General features: G+C 50.8%; 2 protein-coding genes across 4 annotated transcripts in view; one reads left to right on the top strand and one right to left on the bottom strand.

Annotated features, from left to right (window-relative positions):
* Window positions 1–484: 484 nt before the first annotated feature.
* C1H11orf86 (chromosome 1 C11orf86 homolog) lies at window positions 485–2,309 on the bottom strand. Its single transcript, XM_066360359.1, has 2 exons — window positions 1,938–2,309; window positions 485–1,385 (listed from the first exon to the last, which is right to left on the bottom strand). Exons 1-2 carry the CDS (start codon window positions 2,199–2,201, stop codon window positions 1,290–1,292), a joined length of 360 nt encoding a protein of 119 aa, XP_066216456.1. The 5' UTR covers window positions 2,202–2,309; the 3' UTR covers window positions 485–1,289.
* Window positions 2,310–12,977: 10,668 nt separating this feature from the next.
* PC (pyruvate carboxylase) overlaps window positions 12,978–20,906 on the top strand; it is a 108,865-nt gene continuing 100,936 nt past the window's right edge. Inside the window, exons 1-2 of one of the 3 annotated variants that reach the window (XM_066345620.1) lie at window positions 12,978–13,097; window positions 18,831–18,865. In XM_066345620.1, the coding sequence (XP_066201717.1) occupies window positions 18,860–18,865 (6 nt within the window). In that variant the 5' untranslated portion in view covers window positions 12,978–13,097; window positions 18,831–18,859. Of the gene's footprint in view, window positions 13,098–18,624; window positions 18,726–18,830; window positions 18,866–19,945; window positions 19,969–20,906 lie in introns of those variants that run through there. The other 2 variants (XM_066345703.1, XM_066345836.1) reach the window with 2 other exon arrangements.

Below are 20,906 nucleotides of genomic sequence, written 5' to 3' on the forward strand. Positions count from 1 at the left end.
CCTCTGCCCCAGGCGCTAGAGTGGCTCTGGTCGCGGCAGAGCGATGCCCCGGAGGGGCAGAGCATCGCCCCCTGGTGGGCAGAGCGCCCCCCCTGGTGGGCGTGCCGGGTGGATCCTGGTCGGGTGCATGCGGGAGTCTGTCTGACTGTCTCTCCCCGTTTCCAGCTTCAGGAAAATACAGGAAAAAAAAAAAAAAAAAAAAAAAAAAAAAAAGAAAAGAAAAGAAAAGCAATCAATGAACAACTGAAGTGCCGCAACTACGAGTTGATGCTTCTCATCTTTCTCCCTTTCTATCGCTCGCTCTCTCAAAAAAAAAAAAAAAAAAAAAAAAGTGGCAGGAAAGACCTAGCCTCCTAGGGATCTGGTTGGTGCAGGGGGACCTGCCCCTGTTGCCCTGGCCCCACCATTCTGAAGAGCTCTGGGGCGGGCCTGCCCCCACGGGGTTGGGAGAGGCCTAGAAGCGAGTTAGTCACCAGGCAAATCATTTACAGCACCTTAGCAGTCTTTATTCCTGTGTTCAACTCATATTGGGAACTGGGTAGAGGTGGGGTCGGAGATGCCAAAGACAATAGTGCCTTCCCCTTTCTGGGCCTCAGTTTACCCCTCTGTCACAGGGGAAGGAAAGGTTTCCCTTGTTTCCTTCACTGGGACACTGTATAAGTGGAAGTGACCACATCCCGGCCTGAGCCTTTTGGCCACAGAATACTGGCACTGAGGACCCCCCAGTCTCACTCCTTGCCCTCAGGGGGCTCGCGGGCTGGGAGGGAGGCCCATGCCCCACCCACCACCATCAGCTGGCAGGAAAGAAGGGCAGGAGGGACGTGGCCCAGTGACAAGACAGGTTGGAGAGCCTCTCAGCCACAGTTCTGGCTTCACTGAGTTCTCTCTTGGAAGTATGTGACTGTCTTGAGTGGGAGTCAGGGGCATCGACACCCTGGCCTCTGGGCAGGTTTCTAAGACCCTCATTCATGTCCCTGTCCAGGGGGACCCCATGACCTTCTCCAGAGGGCAGAATCCACCAGGAGGCAGAGCCAAGCTCTCCTCAGCCAAGTTGGGAGTCTTAGCTGAGAGAGGGCCCCGGAGCAGAAGACCAGAGCAGAGGAAAGAGCAGAGGAGCAATGCGGGGTCCTCAACGGAGCAGAGGCTTCAGGCCATGTAAGGAAGGGCCGACCCGTCCACGTAGAGGGGGCCACTCCAACCACAGTCCGGACGGGTCACGAGGAGGTAGGTCAACAGAAGTGGCTGTCTCATCTGGGTAACAGCAGGGGCCACCGTGGCTTCTAGCATCCTTAGCTGGTGGTGCCCAGAGGGGGCTGCGGAGAGGCTGGCCGGCTGAGGGTCACACTTGGGAAACTGGCAACAAAGCTCTCCCACCTTCTCCTCACCTGCGGGAAGACAGAAGAGAGGGGAGATCAGGTTGAGCGGTGGGCTTCAGGTGTTGTTCCACCTACAGCCACGAGGTGGTGGTAGACCCCAGAGACAGAAGCATTAAGGACCCTTTCTTCTACAGGAGGAGGCAGGGGCTTGGAGTGCAGCTCCCACCAAGGTGGGCTGGATCCCCCCTTTCCCGGGGAAGAGGAACATGAGATATCACCCTGGGCGGTTGTACTGGCTGGTCTCCTTGCCTCCAGCAAAACCCTCCCACCCAACACACTGCCAGATTAATCATCCTGAAACAAGTGCTATCTCACGGGCCTCCTCCAAAACCTTCCATGACTCCCCAGTGCCTACAGGATAAATTCCAAGCACTGTCAGGGCCCTCTGAAATATGGTTCCCTGGGTACCTCTCTCTCTAGCTTCATCTCCCAAAACTCTGTTCTCTTCTTGGTCCTTAGCTCCGTGTGCTTCTACCTCTGAGCCTTTGCTGCTCTGGGTCCCTTTCCTTGGAGTCCCCACCCTCCCCCTGTAGCGCCCATTCATCTATCCATCAGTCAGACCTGTTGATATTGCCTCAGCCACCGCCAGCTGCCTCCTTGCCGAGCTTGGATCAGCTGTTCCGTGTCCACCAGGCACCCTGGCTGCCGTTCCTGATCAGCAGAGTCCAGCCCTTCAGGGCCTCCATCCGAGGGTCTGGCCTTGTCACGACCCTGTCTGAGGCTTAGCGCCCTGCGCAGTCGGCCCCCCTTCCCCCAGGGCTCCTGCAGCTTGCCATAGGAGGACCGTGGGCCTCGCAAGGACTGGCTGCGCAGCCCTGTCCCCATAGTTCTAGAGGCTGTAGTCCTCCTGGAGAAGGACTGCTGCAGGACCTTGGCAAGTCACTGATCTCCGAGATGGTCTGGTGCCTCCACTCATCTCATGGGAGCTCACTTGGGGGCAAAGGTTGGCACTGCTGAGGTGGCCATCATAAACCAAAGGGCAGGCCACTGGGGCCATGCATCCCTGAGTCATACTCAGTTCTGTCTCTCCACCCCGGGGCAAAGGGTGCAGCCTCTCCCCTTTCATCCCTCCCCCGCCTGCAGGCAGCCTTCCCTGACCACACCATCCTTGAAGAGCTTGGCCTTCCCTGAACTCCTGTAGCCCTCACTGTCCAAATCTGTTATGTTGACACTGAGAACAGATGGCTCAATAGCAAGACAGAGATGAGTTTTAAGAAAGAAGACAGCCATGCCCTGGCCAGTTGGCTCAGTGGTAGAGTGTCGGCCTGGCGTGCAGGAGTCCCGGGTTCAATTCCCGGCCAGGGCACACAGGAAAAGCGCCCATCTGCTTCTCCACCCCTCCCCCTCTCCTTTCTCTCTGTCTCTCTCTTCCCCTCCCGCAGCCAAGGCTCCATTGGAGCAAAGTTGGCCCAGGTGCTGAGGATGGCTCTGTGGCCTCTGCCTCAGGCGCTAGAGTGGCTCTGGTTGCAACAGAGCGATGCCCCAAATGGGCAGAGCATCGCCCTGTGGTGGGCGTGCCAGGTGGATCCCAGTCGGGCACATGTAGGGATCTGTCTGACTGCCTCCCTGTTTCCAACTTCAGAAAAATACAAAAAAAAAAGAAAGAAAGAAGACAACCTTGGCTGGATACCTTGGTTGGTTAGAGCATCATCCAGAAGTGCAGAGGTTGCCAGTTTGATCCCTGGTTAGGGCATATACAAGAACAGATTGATATTCCTGTCTCTCCCTCTCTCTCCCTTCCTCTTTCTAAAATCAATAAAATAAATATTTAAAAAGAGAGAGAGAGAGAGAGAGAGAGAGAGAGAAAGAAACAGGACTTCTCCCCCTGGCAGGATAGGTGAGTTGGCTAGAGCATCATTCCAATACACTAAGGTCATGGGTTCGATCCCTGGTCAAACACATATAGAAATCAACCAGTGCGGCCTGACCAGGCGGTGGCACAGTGGATAGAGCGTCGGACTGGGATGCAGAGGACCCAGGTTCGAGACCCTGAGGTCGCCAGCTTGAGCGCGGGCTCATCTAGTTTGAGCAAAAAAGCCCACCAGCTTGAATTCAAGGTCGCTGGCTCCAGCAAGGGGTTACTCGGTCTGCTGAAGACCCGCGGTCAAGGCACATATGAAAAGCAATCAATGAACAACTAAGGTGTTGCAACGCGCAATGAAAAACTAATGATTGATGCTTCTCATCTCTCTCCATTTCTGTCTGTCTGTCCCTGTCTATCCCTCTCTCTGACTCACTCTCTGTCTCTGTAAAAAAAAAAAAAAAAAAAAAAAGAATCAACCAGTGTGTACATAAATAAGTGGAACAACAAATCAATGTTTCTCTGTCTCTTTCTTCCTCTCCCTCTCAAATTAATTAATTCATTAATTTAAAATCAATAAATTAAAAAAAAAGAAACAAGATAGCACTAACCTAGAATAGTCCTGTTGGACAGATAAAATATATTATGCTCACTTTGTTAAAGATGGCACTGCCCACGTGGAAGCCCGTTGCCCAGGTGATATTAGTTGCCCTTCTTGCTTGGAATGGGTGTGATTATATTAATGTGTATTGGGGGCAGGCTGTGGGCAGGCAGGATCCTTGTAGCCTGGGGTTTGGTTTTAGGACTAAGCCATTCCCACCCTTTTTGGTGTGGGCTGGTGCACTCTCATGAGGAATCCCATTATGCCTCAGATAAGTGACTTTGTATCAGAGACTTCCTTATTTGAATATTGGATTAAAGGGGGCAGATCGGGAGCTTGCTCTCTCTCAGTTCCTGAGATTAGCATTGGAGAGCAGAGAGCAGAAAAAGGCCACATGGAGGAGAAGAGAGGCAGCCAAGATGGCAGAATGCTAAAGGAGAAGCCAGTTTGTGCAGAGTTTGTGCAGAGAGAAGAAGATGGGGAACAGAGGTGAATAAGGCTAGTGAGCTAGAAACCTTTGATTCTAGGAAACTCGAATAAGTCAGTAGCTTTGTGAGCACTGAATGAGTGGGTTTTGGAGCCCAGTGTGTGTGTTTTTTGGTGTTTTTTTTTTTTGCATTTTTCTGAAGCTGGAAACAGGGAGAGACAGTCAGACAGACTCCCTCATGCGCCCGACCGGGATCCACTCGGCACGCCCACCATGGGGCGACGCTCTGCCCACCAGGGGGCGATGCTCTGCCCATCCTGGGCGTTGCCATGTTGCGACCAGAACCACTCTAGTGACTGAGGCAGAGGCCACAGAGCCATCCCCAGTGCCCGGGCCATCTTTGCTCCAATGGAGCCTTGGCTGCGGGAGGGGAAGAGAGAGACAGAGAGGAAGGCGCGGCGGAGGGGTGGAGAAGCAGATGGGCGCTTCTGCCTGGCCGGGAATCGAACCTGGGTCCTCCGCACGCTAGGCCGACGCTCTACCGCTGAGCCAACCGGCCAGGGCCCCAGTGTGTGTTTTTACTTGCCCACCAGTGTGTAAGCTAGGATTCAAGGTAATGGCCCATCAGTTCTTGGCTCCGATGATTCATTATCGTCTGTTTGAATCTAATGCGAACCTGCAAGTGAGTGACCACGATGGCGGCTCCTGGCCTTACAAGTCCAAACAGAGACAGAAAGTGGCATGGCCGTTTCCGGGGGTTGGGGTAATGGGGAGCTGTTTAACGGCTCTAGGGCCTCCATTTTGCAGGATGAAAAAGTTCTGGAGATTGGTTGCACAACAGTGTGGAAGTAACATTACTGAATTGTAGATAAAAATGGCTAGGATGGTAAATGTTATGTTTTTGTAAATTTTACTACAATTAGAAATTTCAAAAAAAGAAGGAGGACATCTGTAGGCTGGGAGTTAGAAGACTTGGGTTCTTTCCAGGCCCAGCTCTGCCCCTGATTGGCAGAGAACAGGGTTAAGAGCGCTCAGGTTCTGCGGACCAACGGTCTCTGGGGAGTGTGTGGCTTGATCACCGCAGTTGTGTGACCTTGGGCACCTTCTCCCAATTTACTGGTCTGTACCTGGAACAGATTACTCAGGGGATTGTGAGGGTGTGTATAGGTGTAGATGCAAACAAAACTATCTCCGTCTTTGTGTCCTTTCATGCTGTGACCTTTGACCAACCACTGTCCTCAGTAAGCACATCAAAGCCTTTGATCTGTGTTCCTTCAAATGTAACAAATACTTTGGTGAGTAATGGCCAGGATGAATATCAAACTGGTGACAGTTCCACTGGGGCTACTGCATTCTTTGTCCCTTTGTCTTGTCAATCAATAGTACCTGAGTGACACTATAAAAACAGTACAGTTACAGAAGTCTTGAGCGGAGAATAATTTGCATGAAACTGCTGGGACTTTGGTTCACTTGGTCCAATCATCCTGAAAGTAAATTACCCTATAACAGAGGCCTGACCTGTGGTGGCACAGTGGCTAAAACGCTAAGGTCGCTGGATCAAAACCCTGGGCTTGCCTGGTCAAGGCACATATGGGAGTTGATGCTTCCTGTTCCCCGCCTCCCCCCCCCCCCCCCCCGTCTCTCTCTCCTCTATAAAATGAATAAATAAAATCTTTTTTAAAAATTACCCTATAACAAATTCTATTATAGTCTATGGAGTTGCTTCCTTTGCCTTTTGGTCTGAAGATACCTTTGCTTAAAATTTTTATTTATTGATTTTAGACAGAGAGGAAGGGAGAGGGAGAGAGAAACATTGATTTGTTGTTCCATTTATTTATGCATTCATTGATTGAGTCTTGTATGTGCCCTGACTAGGGATCAAACCTGCTACCTTGGCACATCTGGATGATGAAGGAACTTTTTTTTTAATTTTATCTATTTATTTATTTATTTATTTATTTATTTTTTACAGAGACAGAGAGTGAGTCAGAGAGAGGGATAGACAGGGACAGACAGACAGGAATGAAGAGAGATGAGAAGCATCAATCATTAGTTTTTCATTGCGCGTTGCAACACCTTAGTTGTTCATTGATTGCTTTCTCATATGTTCCTTGACTGCAGGCCTTTAGCAGACCAAGTAACCCCTTGTTGGACCCAGCGACCTTGGGTTCAAGCTGGTAGGCTTTTGCTCAAACCAGATGAGCCCGCGCTCAAGCTGGTGACCTCGGGGTCTCGAACCTGGGTTCTCTGCATCCCAGTCTGACGCTCTATCCACTGCGCCACCGCCTGGTCAGGCTGAAGGTACTTTTTCCTTACAATGGCCATTACACTTTTGCCCCAATGCTGGACAGAGGATTAAATATGATAACGCTGTGCCCACATAGGGCTTGGTGCATAGCAGGTGCTCAGTAAAAGTGAGTTGGTGATATTCACTATCTCAGCCAAATCCCTTCTCCTCTCAGTCAGTCTTTGTCATCTGTAAAATGGGTTGTTGTGAAATTTAAATGAAATCATGAATGCAGATGTCTATAAAAGCGAGACTACCAGCAGCCTCTATTTCTCCCAAGACAGGGGCGAGAGAAAGATAATTGGGTTGTCCAGAAGATCCTCTACACTTCTTTTGTTTTAACCACTATTTTCTGAGCATTTTTATTGGTTCCTCCATGTATTTCATTTAAATATCGTGACAGTCCTATGAGGTAGGCATTGTTGTCCCTCTTTTATAGAGCAGGGAACTGAGGCTCAGAGAAATTAAGCACCTGGCCAGAGTGTGCCCAGTAAGTGGCAGAGCTGGAACCCCTGCCTAGGTCAGCCTGGCTCGAAGGCCCATGCTCTAACCACTCTGCTCTCCTGCCCATGTTGATGGCAGAGGCAGGACTTGAGGCCAGAGGTCTTGCCTCGTCTGCATTTGGGCTGCTGCACATGGCACCCCTGTGTGGGGTCAGGGCAGTGCTGGCTGCAACTCCTGGCTCCTCCCAGACTTCTCCCTAGGCCTGGCCTTGCTTTTTCCCCTCGCTTTTAGTGTCTAGGCCCTCATTGGGTGAAGGGGCTCTGAATATCCACCAGGCCCTGGTCCCAGCTAGAGGAGCTAAGACAGAGCCAGTGTAAAGAGAAGAATGGAGAAAGAGGGCCCTGACTTTCCATACCAGCCCACCCCAAAGGTGAACTGAGATCCACACCCAGGCCTCTTCCTTCCGACCCTGACCACACCCCTTACAGGCTAAGTCATGGGCCCACCCCTGACTCTGGTTAAAAAGCAACAGAACCATTACATAATCTTCCATGCCCTCACCCCCGGATAGTCAACTCAGATCCCCACTGTCACCAAAGTCTGAGCAGGAAGGAGCTTGCTGACACACCTACTCCTAAGATGTCTTGGGGTGAGTCACTTGCTCTTGTGTCAAGCATAGAGCCAGACCAGGTGGTGGCGCAGTGGATAGAGTGTCGGACTGGGAGGCGGAAGACCAGGGTTCGAGACCCCAAGATCGCCAGCTTTAGCATGGGCTCATCGGGTTTGAGCAAGGCTCACCAGCTTGAGCCCAAGGTCGCTGGCTTGAGCAAGGGGTCACTCAGTTTGCTGTAGCCCCCTGGTCAAGGCACATATAAGAAATCAATCAATGAACAACTAAGGAACCAAAACGAAGACTCTCTCTGTCTCTGCCACAAAAAAAAAAAAAAAAAAAAAAAAAAAAAAAAAAAGCATAGAACTACTGAATACCCTCTCTTTAAAAAAAAAAAATTTTTGAATTTATTAGGGTGAAACTAGTTAACACGATGGTACCCTCTTTTCTTTTCTTTTTTTTTGTCAATGATATATATATTTTTTAATTTTATTTATTCATTTTAGAGAGGAGAGAGAAGGGAGAGAGAGAGACAGAGAGAGAAGGTGGGGAGGAGCTGGAAGCATCAACTCCCATATGTGCCTTGACCAAGCAAGCCCAGGGTTTCGAACCGGCGACCTCAGCATTTCCAGGTCGACGCTTCATCCACTGCGCCACCACAGGTCAGGCACGATGGTACCCTCTTGACAAGTTTGTAATTTTACAAAAACTTCCCAAATCCCTGGAGAACAAGCAGAAATATGTGTTCTCTCCCCCCCCCCACTGTCTCCCTGCCTTTATCATCTGGCAGGTCCCTACCTTCCAGATCTGCAGTGGGCCATGTCCGTTGGAGGCCTGCCTGACCCCCCAGCCTGGGTTAGGGAAGCAATTTTCTCTCTAGCCAACCAGACACACACAGTAGCAGCAATCACATGCCGCATGTCCCTTCTAGACTAGGACAACATATTTTTCATCTCTCTGTCCCCAGGACAGTAGAGAAAATACTTGGTCTTAAATACTATTGAAGACTATTGATTGTCTATTGCTGCATAACAAGTTACCCTGAAATTTAGTGGCTCACAGTGACACTCCTGTGTGAGCTCAGTTTCTGTGGGTCAGGGATCCAGGCGTGGCGCACGGCTCACTGGGCTTCTGGCTCAGGGTTCCTTGCAGGCTCCCATTAGGGGTCGGCAGTCATCTCACAGTTCAACTGGGGGTGGATCTGCCTCCAAGGTCACTCTGACAGTTGTTGGTAGGACTTGGTTCCTTGCAGGTTGTTGCACTGAGGGCCTCAGTTTCTTGTAGGTTGTTGACTGTTGCCACATGGACCTCTCCTATGAGCAGCTTACAGTACGGCAGCTGGCTTCAATCAGAGCCAGCAAGTGAGAGGGCGGGAGACACGGGCAGGCAGAAGCCAGTCATTGGGGAACTTAATCTCAGAAGTGACCTCCGATTACTTTTGCCATGTTCTGTTCCTTCAAGGCGTGTTGCCAGCACTCAGGGGAGGAGATCTGTGAGGGCAGGAACACCAGGAGGTAGGACTGACTGTAGGGAGTCATCATGCAGGCTGCTCACCCGAGAGACCTCAATTCCAAACCCATCACGCTGCCGTCACATGGTAGCTCTGTGCCTTGAGTGAGTGGCCTAACCTCATGCACCTACAACTCTCAGCCCTAAAATGGGGATAATACCTTATTTCATCAAATTTAACATGGCCTTGATGGAAAGGGAGCACCATTAAGAAAGTGCCTGACCAAAAAAAAAAAAAAAAAAAAAAAAAAGAAAGTGCCTGACCTGTGGTGGCGCAGTGGATAAAGCGTCGACCTGGAATGCTGAGGTCACCAGTTCGAAAACCCTGGGCTTGCCCAGTCAAGGCACATATGGGAGTTGATGCTTCCTGCTCCCCCCCCTTTTTTCTCCCTTCTCTCTCTCTCTCTCTCTCTCTCTCTTTCTCCCCCTTTCTCTAAAATGAATAAATAAAATCTTAAAAAAAAAAAGAAAAAAAGAAAGAATACCCCGTGCCCATTCATTGGAAGGTGTAGAACCATTTCAGGGGTTAACAATACAGGAAAAAAAAAGTGTGTACATTGAAATGAATGGAACACACAGTATCTATTTCCTAAGGTGGTTCTGAGACTTGCATGCTGGTGCCATTTGATGTTGTAGTGAGGCTTAGATATATGGAAGGCAGCAAACTGGGGCAGGTGCCCAGTTGTTCCTTAATAGCGAGCCATTGGCCTGACCAGGCGGTGGCGCAGTGGCTAGAGCATCCACTGATGGATGCTGAGGACCCAGGTTCGAGACTCCAAGGTCTCCAGCTTGAGTGCAGGCTCATCTGGTTTGAGCAAAGCTCGCCAGCTTGGACCCAAGGTTGCTGGCTCGAGCAAGGGGTTACTCCGTCTGCTGGAGCCCCCCGGTCAAGGCACATATGAGAAAGCAACCAATCAACAACTAAGGTATCGCAATGAAAAACTGATGATTGATGCTTCTCATCTCTCTTTGTTCCTGTCTGTCTGTCCCTATCTATCCCTCTCTCTGACTCTCTGTCTCTGTAAAAAATAAATAAATAAATAAATAAATAAATAAATAAATAAATAAAAAATAGTGAACCATTGAAATCAATCCACATCTACACACTACAGGCAAGATCCTGTTTCAATGATGCAGAAGAGTGAGGCCAAGGGGAGCAGGGTAGAATCACCACCCCTGGCAAAGTAAGAATTCTGATGTACATAAAGGAAGGCACCTTAAAATAGATTCCAAGGGTTGAGGATGCATGGAAGAGGATGGGATACCACCTCTGGCTTGGGGGTGGGGAGAATCTGGGCAGGCTTCCTGGAGGAGGTAGTGTTGGCACTTAGCCTCAAAGGAGGGAAGACTGGTGCAGTAGTGATGGGGATGGGATCTTGTAAGTGACTGGAGCCTGGGAACACACAGGGTTGCCCTTGGGCCAGAGAAAAATCTGGAAAGATAGATAGGAGGAGCCCACTCTCTGAGTGTTTTAGAGCCAGGAAGAGGAATCTAACTGAACTTGGTAGGCAATGGGGACAGAGTGTGCCTTCTCCTTGGGAGCCTTCCCTCTGTGATTGCATTTCATTCTCACACCACTCTGGAGCTTAGCCTAATTTTTCAGATGAAATAACAAAAGCTCAGAGAGGTGCAGCAATTTGCCCAAGGACACACAGTCAGTAGTGGGCCTTGAATCCAGCCCTGCAGAGTCAGACCAGGAAAAAGTCCTCAGCAAATGTGTTCCACCTACCATGGCTCAAAACTGGGTCTTTATACACCCTACAGAACAATCAGACAGAACTAGAAGCCATTAGATTTTTCCTTAAAGATATTATGCCCACCAGAAATGAGGTGAAGGGCTGTGTAGATATATACATATTTAACTTAAAATTATGTATATTTCACAATATCTCTTTGCCTGAACACCTCTTATAATACAGTGAGAACTAGTTCTGAGCTAAACTCCTGGCCAGTCTCCATAGGCTGGTCTCAGCCTATCTGTCCCGACTCACCCTCCCCTGCATCCTCCTAGGAACTCAGCCAAGTTTCTCAAGCTTCCCAGATCTCAAAAATCAGTTGGGGCTGTTAAAAATAAATATATAAATAAAAAGATTTGTGGGCCCCGCCCCAGACTTACTGAATCATAATCCACAGGGGTTGGGAATCCAGGGATCTGCTTTTTAAAATGTTTTACTTAATGATTTTAGAGAAAAAAAGGGAGGAGGAGGGAGGGAGCGAGAAAAGGAGAGGAGAGGGAGGGAGGGAGGGAGAGAGAGAGAGAAAGAGAGAGAGAGAGAGAGAATCAACTGGTTGTTTGGTTTACTTATGCATTCATTGTTTGGTTTACTTATCTTAGTCAATGCCCTGACTAGGAATTGAACCTGCAACCTTGGTGTAGCAGGACAATGCTCTAACCAACTGACTTACCCACCAGGGCTCTGTTTTGTTTTTAGAGAGCCCCAGCAGGTTTTTATCATCAGAGAAGGCTGTGGGATAACTTCTCTAGGTCTCTCAACACTGACTCACTTTAGAACTATTGAGGAGCTTCTAAGCAATGCAGTGCAGGCAGGAAGTGTTGAAGTCAGAAAGTAGTCATACACTAGAAGACTAATAGGAACAAGTAAAAGACAGACTTGATGTTCATCCAGTCCAAATCCTTTTATGAGGAAGTTCAACCCAGAGAGGGTTGGAAACTGCCCAAGGTCACACAGCTTTAACTCTTTCCTGAAAAAAAGCAAGTTGTGAGGTAGAAAGAGTCCTTGAACTGGGACATCTAATAGAATGTTAGCTCTATGACATGATGGTAGGAGCTGTCTTTTTCACCACTGTGTCCCAGGCATAGCACCAGGCTCATAGTAGGTGCTCAAAATGTTTGTTAATCAAATGAGTATGTTAGTCTAGAGAATTGAGATTTTAATCAGTTTTCTGCTACTAAAATGTCTATGTTGGATTGCTCCAGGTTGGAGTTCAGCCAGATAGGTGGGAGGAAGGACTAGGACGTTGGAGAGATAAACACAGCAGACACAACATAGAGAAGAGAATGGATTTGCATTATCTCTCCATGCTCAATTAGCAATTTTTAGTTAACAAGATGTTCTCATAGTCCTTGTTCCTCCCAGTTGTCTAGAAGCAGGTCATTTTTCTCATGCCCTGATTACCATCTGATGTACCCTGTTTTATTTATTTATGTTCTTTGTTCTCTCACCGGAAGGCAGAGATTTTGGTTTGTTTTTGTCACTTCTCTATCCCCTGGTTGGCACAAAGCCTTGCTTACGACTTATGAAGCTTTCCGTTCAACCAAGCCTTCTAAATCCTTTAGGTCCTGAGTAGCCTCAACTTGCAGAGTGGGAAACTGAGGCTCAGAGAGGTAAGGTTGCTTGTCCAAGGTCACACAGGGATGTACTCCTGCCTATCATCACCACCCCCGTAGCTGCTAAAGGACACAGTCCCTTAAACTCGTGCACCATCTCCTTCCTCTTGTCTTTCGCAAACCCTTTCCAACGACCTCCTCTCCATCGTCTTGCACGTATTTGCCTCTAGCCGGGATTCCTGAGCTCGGGTGCAATCTGTTGGGCTAGCGGCTTTGGGAGACACGTGCTACTCCGGTGAATGAATCGCACATCCCCACCCCCGCCGACAACCAATCACAGGGTGTGGGTGCCCGGCCACTTCCGCCTATTGCGGGCTGCGGTGGAGGCCGGGCGGCCCACGTGGGATTCTGTAGACAAGGGAGTAAGTAGTGGCGCGCAAGGGGCGGGCCCTTCCAGCCTCGTCACCAATCCAGAGACCCGCTGGGGACGCGAGAGGCGGGGCTGACGTGGGGCGCCAAGGCTTAAACGTGACAGGCAGACAGGCGTGGGGAGGAGTTCTGAGCGGGGGAGTGGTGAGTGACGGAGGACACTGTCCAATAGAAGGAGGGGTTGGGCTAATTGAGCCAATAGGAAGTCCTAAGGCGGGGCCGGGATCGCAGCAAGTTTGGTTGCGCGGAGACCGCAGCTGTTCCCTGTCAGTGGAGGTAGCGTCGGTGGAGGCGGTGGCGACGACTTGAGGCGTTCGCCAGGAGGTAAGTGCCCGCGGCGTTGCGCACCTTCCGCTTTCCCCGGCGGGTCCGAGGGGCGTGTGTGCACCGCCGCCGCCGCCGCCTCGGGAGACACTTATGTAAGGGTCGTGCGCGCCAAGGCGGCGCGGGCTTCACGAGTGACGGCTAGAGGAGACAGCAGCGGGCGGCGCGCGACGCGAGTCGCACCTCCCCTCTTCCTACCCCCCCCCCCCCCCCCCCGCCTCCAGCGGGGGCCGGTCGGCGCGGGCCGGTCCTCCGGCTTCCTCGCTCCGGGAACTCCCTCACCCCCACCTAGCCCGCAGCCTCGCGAGCATCCCTCCCGTGCGGGCGCCGCTGGGCCTTGTCCAGCCCGCGCCCCTGGCGGTGGCCGGCGGCTTTATTCTTGCTCTCGGGTCCATTTTACAGATGGAGAAGCTGACGCACGGAGCCCGAAATGCCTCGTGCTAGGTCCCTGAGGGAGGGTTCGAACCCCATTCTTCCCTGTTCCAAGTGTCCCCCGTAGGGTCCTCCTGGGTACCCTGTGGAGTATCCTCGGCTCCACTTAGTTTCAGGGAAAGAAGCTTGAGGCGCCCAAGGCTGCTCAGTTAGGAGTTAGGCTGGGCTCAGCCCGTTGCAACAGCTCTTAGTGGGTTACGGAGTGAGGAGCAGCGGCCCGAAGTGCCCCGCGGGGCTCGGAATCGGAAGCCTCGGCTTTTAGGACCTGCTCGCTATGCAGGTTTCTCCCAGAATGTCTTGCTTTGCGTACTTTGAGTTGTTTCACTTCTGGGGAGCTTTTTTTCTCACCTCACACATGCTGGGGTCAGGCCAGGTTCTAGGTCCCTGGCAGCTTTGAACTTCTTAAAAATCTGCGTGTTCGTTTTGTGAGAAAGTACGCCAGGGTTCATGATCCCCATTCTGCAGCTGAGAAAACTGAGGCGCAAAGAGGTGCCAATATTTGCCAGATCACAACTAGAGCCTACCCAGGAGTCTGTGCCTTCTCTGTTGCTCCCTTACCCACTGCTACCAGCAGCCCTGGCTTCCACGTGTCACCCTTCCCCTGCCTGTGATGCCAGTACTCACGCTGGGAGAGCACGTGCTCAGCATTTTAACCTGGAGCCACAGCTTTCCTGTCTGCCTGCTCTCCATTTAACTCTTGAACTTGTTTTTTTAAATTGATTTTTAGAGAGAGGAGAGAGAAAAGAGGGTGGGTGAGGAGTGAGAAGCATCAGCTTGTACTTGCCTCGCGTATGTGCCTTGACTGGGCAAACCCCGGTTTTGACCCAGTGACCTCAGCGTTCCAGGTTGACGCTTTTATCCACTGCATCAGTACAGGCCAGGCTAACTCTTGAACTCTTAGTCGCCTTTTCTTGCACACCTGCCTTGCTCAGATCTCCAGAGCGGGCACTGAGACAGGACTTGGGAGAGGAGACTGATCCTTGTCCTAGAGCTGCTGAAACTTACTGGGGGAGAGAAAAAGACATAGAACTTAAGCAGCAGGTCAGCATGGCACGTGTGTTTGCAGAGAGCCCATGCTGGTGAACTATGGCCCCTAGGAGCACATGGAAGAAGTTGAGTAGAGGGCCACAGATCCGGCCAGACCACATCCTGAAGCCTGGGGGAGGAGAAATGGGTTGGATTGGGGAAAGCTTTGTGGATGGGCTGGGTCGTGAGCCTCTTTTGATTCCTCTGGAGCCAGCAGAAAAGAAGCAGTGACTGGATTTGAGGCTCTGAGGTTTGTTTTTTTTGTTTTGTTTTGTTTTTTTTACAGGAACAGAGAGAGAGAGTCAGATAGACAGACAGGAATGGAGAGAGATGAGAAGCATCAATCATCAGTTTTTCATTGTGCATTGCAACACCTTAGTTGTTCATTGATTGCTCTCTCATATGTGCCTTGACCGTGGGCCCTCAGCAGACTGAGTTACCCCTTGCTTGAGCCAGTGACCTTGGGTCCAAGCTGGTGAGCCTTTGCTCAAACCAGATGAGCCTGCACTCAAGCTGGCGACCTTGGGGTCTCGAACCTGGGTCCTCCGCATCCCAGTCCAACGCTCTATCCACTGCGCCACCGCCTGGTCGGGCCCAAGGTTTTATTATGGAGGAGAGGTGAGTTTTAAGTGACTAGAACCTGCAGGAGGAAGGCTGAGGAAGGTGGAAAGGGAACAGAGGGGGGGGGGTAGCACTCCCCAGTTCCTGTGAAAAGTTTGTTAGGTCTCTGTGAAGAGGCCTCTTAGGAGGGAGATGTGACAAAGCCAGGGCACTTGCTGACATGCTGCTGAGGCAGAGATGAGACTGGGTCCAAAGGCACCAGGGCGCTTGGCCTCTGAGGGCCCAGCAGGTGGCTTGAGCTACAGATTGTATCTGTGTTCTAGTAAGCCATGTGTGAGCAGGCATCCTGCCTTTTTTTTTTTTTATAATTTTTTTTTTTTTTTTTGTATTTTTCTGAAGCTGGAAATGGGGAGAGACAGTCAGACAGACTCCCGCATGCGCCTGACCGGCACGCCCACCAGGGACGTCGCTCTGCTGCGACCAGAGCCACTCTAGCGCCTGGGGCAGAGGCCAAGGAGCCATCCCCAGCACCTGGGCCATCTTTGCTCCAATGGAGCCTTGGCTGCGGGAGGGGAAGAGAGAGACAGAGAGGAAGGAGGGGGGGTGGAGAAGCAAATGGGCGCTTCTCCTATGTGCCCTGGCCGGGAATCAAACCCAGGTCCCCCGCACGCCAGGCCGACGCTCTACCGCTGAGCCAACCGGCCAGGGCCATCCTGCCTTTCTTAGTGGCTGCCCTGCCCTGCAGGGAGGAGCTTTGTTCATTATAGTGGTTGAATGTTGATTTGTTGAATTGAATTTGGCTGCCATCCCAAGTTTCACAATTTACCCCTATGCCCCTCTGTGCCTTGTTTTTCTCTATTGACGCCTGCTCCAGCTTCTTTGACCCTGTCTGTGCTAGTTCTTACTTTTAGGATCACCTACCTCTCGGGGAGGTTTGTCCTGGTGGCCGTAGTCTCGGGGATCCCTCCTGCCTTTGCTGTGCCAGTACAGGCCACTTGCCCTTTGTCCTCCTCCTTGCTTTCTCCTTGTCTCACTTCCAGTGCCCTAGTACCAGGTGCCGTGCTAGATAGACCCAGACTCTCCAGATCTCTTCAGCACTCTTGCACGTGAACTGGGTGCCTCACTCAGGTAAACATTTTCCCTGAGGATTAGTGTGGGCCTCCTTTTTGGCTGCCAACAGTAGGGTCTTACTCTCTTCTAAGCGAGCCCTTGCTCCCCATATCCAGAAAGCATGCTGCTTGTCACCTGGAGACATCCTTTCAGAAGTGGAGCATTTTGCTGGCTTACTCTCAAACCTTAGCTGGGCCTGAGTGACCATCCCTTCACCTCTTAGCTGCCTCTAGTCTCAGCTGTGGTTTCTTTGCCAAACTTCCAAAGAAGTAGGAAATGACACAAAGAACAAGTTCTTTCTTCTTACCTATTGAATGAAAAGATAGGATTCCACCTATTGGGCTTTTTCTTACATTTAACCAACAGGTACCCTCTTCTGTCTGCCTCAGTCCTTATATGAGACTATTTATTGTTGCTCCCTAACTTGTATCTTAGTGTCTGTCTCTCCTCTGTTCTTGTCCTTGGTGTCCTTGTTCTCTGCAAGACCTTTCCTCTTATCCTGTCAAAATTATTCTTCAGGCTTTCCTGTATCAGCCCATGCCAAATCTTTTCAGCTGGACATGGCTGAATGAAAAGTAATGATTTATTTTTACTAATAACAAAAGCCAACCTTTTATTCTGTGGTGGCAGGGACCTTACTAAACCCCTTAAGTGTATTATTTGATTATCACAACAACCCTACCACAAAGGTACTGTTCCCTTCTCATTTACAGGTGAGGAACTGTGGGTGAACTAGGTCCCTCAGAGTTACACAGTTAGGGAACAGTATGGCAGGGGTCTGTCCCAGGCTGTCAGGCTGAGTCTCTGCCTGGGTCCCTCTCATGTGTTATCCTGCCCTTACCCTCTATGTGTTAGCCCCAACAACTTGCTTTTTGGCATTTGGGGGACAGAGCCTCTGCCTTCTGGCATCGTCCTTTATGGAAGGTATATGCCTAATAAATAATTAAATTGAATGCCCCAAACATTCATTTTCAGCCTTGACATGATTTACTAGGGCATCTGGTTTTCTTGGAACATGGCTTCAGTTCCTTTGATGGCTTGCAGGCTTTTGTCTCCATTTTGTTCTCTAGTGACCAGAGGCTAGAGCTGAGTGACAGGTGTGGCCTTTCCAAAACAGAGCAGCCTATAAACACCCCAAAGTGGCACGTACTGCTAGCGGTGGGCTCCCAGGGGTCTAATCACGGGGTGTGCTCTTATGTGTGTGTGTGTGTGTGGGGGGGGTCTCTGCAGGAAAGGAGCTGAGGAAATAGGGAAATAGGAGACGCATGAGCTCTCAGGTCACATAAGACAAAAATTAGTGTCAGGTGCATAGTGAGATAGGAACCAGGCTCGGAGAACCTGATCTGCAGGACAGGAGACAGCTCTGCGGAGACAGTGGGTCTGGTGCTGGGTGCAAGTGGACAGGAAAAGAAAGCACTTTAGCTCTGGCCAGATGGCTCAGTGGTAAAGCGGCCCGGTGTGTGGATGTCCTGGGTTCAATTCCCGGTCAGGGCACACAGGAGAAGTGCCCATCTCTCCTCCACCCCTCCCCCTCTTGCTTCTTTCTCTCCTTCTCCTACTCTCCTGCAGCCATGGCTCAATTGGAGCAGAGTTGGCCCCTGGCGCTGAGGATGGCTCCATGGCCTCTGCCTCTGGCACTAAGTAGAGCTCAGTGCTGAGCAAAGAAACAATGGCCCAGATGGGCACAGCATCGCTCCCTAGTGGGCTTGCTCAGTGGTCAGGTCAGGGCATATGCAGGAGTCTGTCTCTCCCCTTCTCTCAACTGAATTTAAAAAAAAAAAGGTGTTGGGCAAACAAGTGTGTTAGGCTTGCTCGCTTGTACTTTGCCTAATTGGTGCAGGAAGGGGGGCAGCACCACGTGTGTATAGTCTATGTAAGGGCGCAAGGGCTTGCCTTCAGGGAGGCAGATTGTAGATTGCTGATTGCCTGCTGTCCTTGGGAGGGGCCGTTGTTTGCTGGAGGAAAGGTTTTTCCCCTGGCCTGTTTGCTTGTCAGCCTTGAGAGAGAGAAGCCATTTTCCCTGCCTGCTTGCTTATCCACTGTTGCAAGACTCTAATAAACGGAATGGGCCACCATTTTCCAGCTCCGCAGTTCCTTTACTTCTGCCTGAATCCAGTGTGAATCTGCATGGCCACAACCACTGGCCTTACAGAATGTACTTCAGATAAAACAGTAACAGTGTCTAGAACTTCTTGTTCTTGTGTAGTGGATGCCAAAAAATGGTTTTACTTAAATACCTCTTACTGAGCACGCTGGCCAATGTCTGTGTTCTCTGGACAGGCACAATGCCAGTACTTTGTGTGTGTTGACTCATCGGTAATCCTGTGAGATGGGTGTTGTTATTCCCATTTCACAGATGAGGAAACAGGCTTTGAGGGGTTCCAGGAGCGTGTAGCAGAGCAGCAGTGGTGGAGCCTGGGTGGTTGGACGACAGAGCTGGGGTGCTCTCAGCCCAGTGCTCTCCTGGTGCCCACCGCCATTCTTCTTGATGGAAGCAAAGTAACAGTTCTTCTCTGGGTTCTGAATCTCTGTTCCTGCCACTCCTGGGTTCTCTGGGGAGTGCCTGGAGACACGAGGCTAACACTTGTTTTTCTTTTACTTTAGACAGCTCCTGCCTTTGGAGAGCTGGCAACATGAGGGTGAGTCTGTGCTTGAATCCGGGTTGTGGGAGAGGTGTGGGTCCTCGGGAGCCATGGAGACGTTAGCAGTCCTGGCCTGTCAGCTCTCAAGCTCAATAAATAAAAAAGGCCAACCTCTGATTTTTGGAAAATATCCTTGTCAATTCCCAGTCTTTCCTGGTTTTCACTGGACAGTGAGTGACATCTGGCTCCCTGCTGGCCCAGTTGGCAACTGGTCAGCCTCAGCAGGAAGCTCTGCCCCGGGAAGGGTGTGGTGGCATGGGATGCTCGTCATGGGGAGAGTGGCAAGGCTCCTTGGGACCGAGGAAGCATCTCTAGGACCTGGCAGCCTCTGAGCAGACCCCTTGAGTCAGCATGGAGAGCAAGTGCTGACTGGTGAGGGACTCTGGGATGCCTGTGGCTGTGACCCTGTCCGCTGTCTGTAAAAACCCTTGGCGCATGTTCACAATGACAAAGGGGTAAAGGTGGAACTGTCCCTTCCTCTCGCACGGTGCTCAGGCAGCACTGCCTGTACGCCCTCCTGCTTTTCAGGTCCCCCTCACACAGGTTTCTGGTGGCACTGAGCTGGGTGCATCGCCTCAGCCCACAGGCCCAGGCCCTCTGGCTGGGGTCCAGCTGACGGTCCATTCCTCTCTCCCGCTGCTGGTCCCAGCAAACATCCTAGCCAGCCACCATCCTTGCTCTCTAACGTCCCTGGCATTTTAGACACTGCTAACAGCCTCTCCCTTAGCCACAGGCGTGCCCCCTGTCATCCCCACTTCACAGCCTGGGGACTTTGTTGTTCAGGGCCAACTTTCCCCAGAGCTCCTGCTCAGTACTCAGAGTGGAGATTCCTTTGTATGGGGATTTTTCTTGGGTTTCTACTCATTGTGTAGGGATTTTCCTCAGGGGACCCTTCATGACCCAGGAGTTCTCCTTTCTGAGATTTTCCCACAGTCCTCTCTTGTTCCAGGAATTGGGCAGCAGCAGCCTCAATTGAGTTTGCTTAGCAAAGCTGCAGTGGAGAAGTGTCCACTGTCCTGGACTCTGCTTGCTCGTGCCCTCCTGTTCCTGGTGGATGGTGCTGAGTGTTCTCGCTCTTCCTTGCATCCCTGCGAGGAGAGGTGGGGATTTGGGTGAAGGCCCCAACCACCTAGTTTAAGGACTTGAGAAAGTGGGGTCCAGAGAAGGCTGATTAGCAGAACTCAATATTTTGATCCCTACCCTACCCCACTCCCTTGTATGTCCCCCCCCTCCCCAAATCCACCAGGAGGAAGGGAAATTAGTGCCCAGGAAGGGCTGCCTTCTCCCAGGTCATCTAATTTGTTAAAGCTTGTTTGGTCTTCAGTCCCTGCCAAGTCCCAGAGCTTTGCTCAGTTACTCTGACTACTAAGATCCCTGCTGCCCTGCCCTCCTCCTTTGCTCTATCTCCTTGGCGATTCTGGACGGAGGTGGATGTGGGCTTTTTTTTTTTTAAGTATTAGGCCAGAAGGCATAACCCAGGTCATCCCAGCATATCCCCTCATTGCTGTTGTCCCTTACCTTCTTATCCTGTCCTTCCTGTAGACCAGAGAAGGGGGTAGGGGCAGGGGTATCCAAGGCTGCTATAAGTACATTTCCACCAGCTGCTTGTGGAATGGGGCCAGTCTCCACACGTGGCGGCTCCTCTCCCGATGACATCCATCCCTGGCTGAGGCCTCTGGGAAAATTCCATGATCTGGCTTTGCTGAGTCATGCTCAGTCTCTGAGGATACTTATGTCATCTTTTGCATGCCTGTCATTGGTCAGGGTCTGGAAAAGTCTGCAGTTATTTCTGAGGGGTGTCATGCTGCTGATTTCTTATATTTGCCAAGCACAGTATGCTTTCCAAGTGCTTTTACTAACGATGTGCTGTTTATCAATATGGAATTTATTAGTATTATTAAAACAAGAATAATTGTATTAGTAATTCTGGAAAACAGTCCCCTCTTATGATAAGAAAACTGAGGTTCAGAGAGATTGACCTGAGGAGTGTCAGGTGAGTGGCATGTCTGGGCTGGTTTTCTGACGCCACACCCTATTC

This window comes from Saccopteryx leptura, chromosome 1 (genome assembly GCF_036850995.1).
Source record: "Saccopteryx leptura isolate mSacLep1 chromosome 1, mSacLep1_pri_phased_curated, whole genome shotgun sequence".
Lineage (NCBI taxonomy): Eukaryota > Metazoa > Chordata > Mammalia > Chiroptera > Emballonuridae > Saccopteryx > Saccopteryx leptura.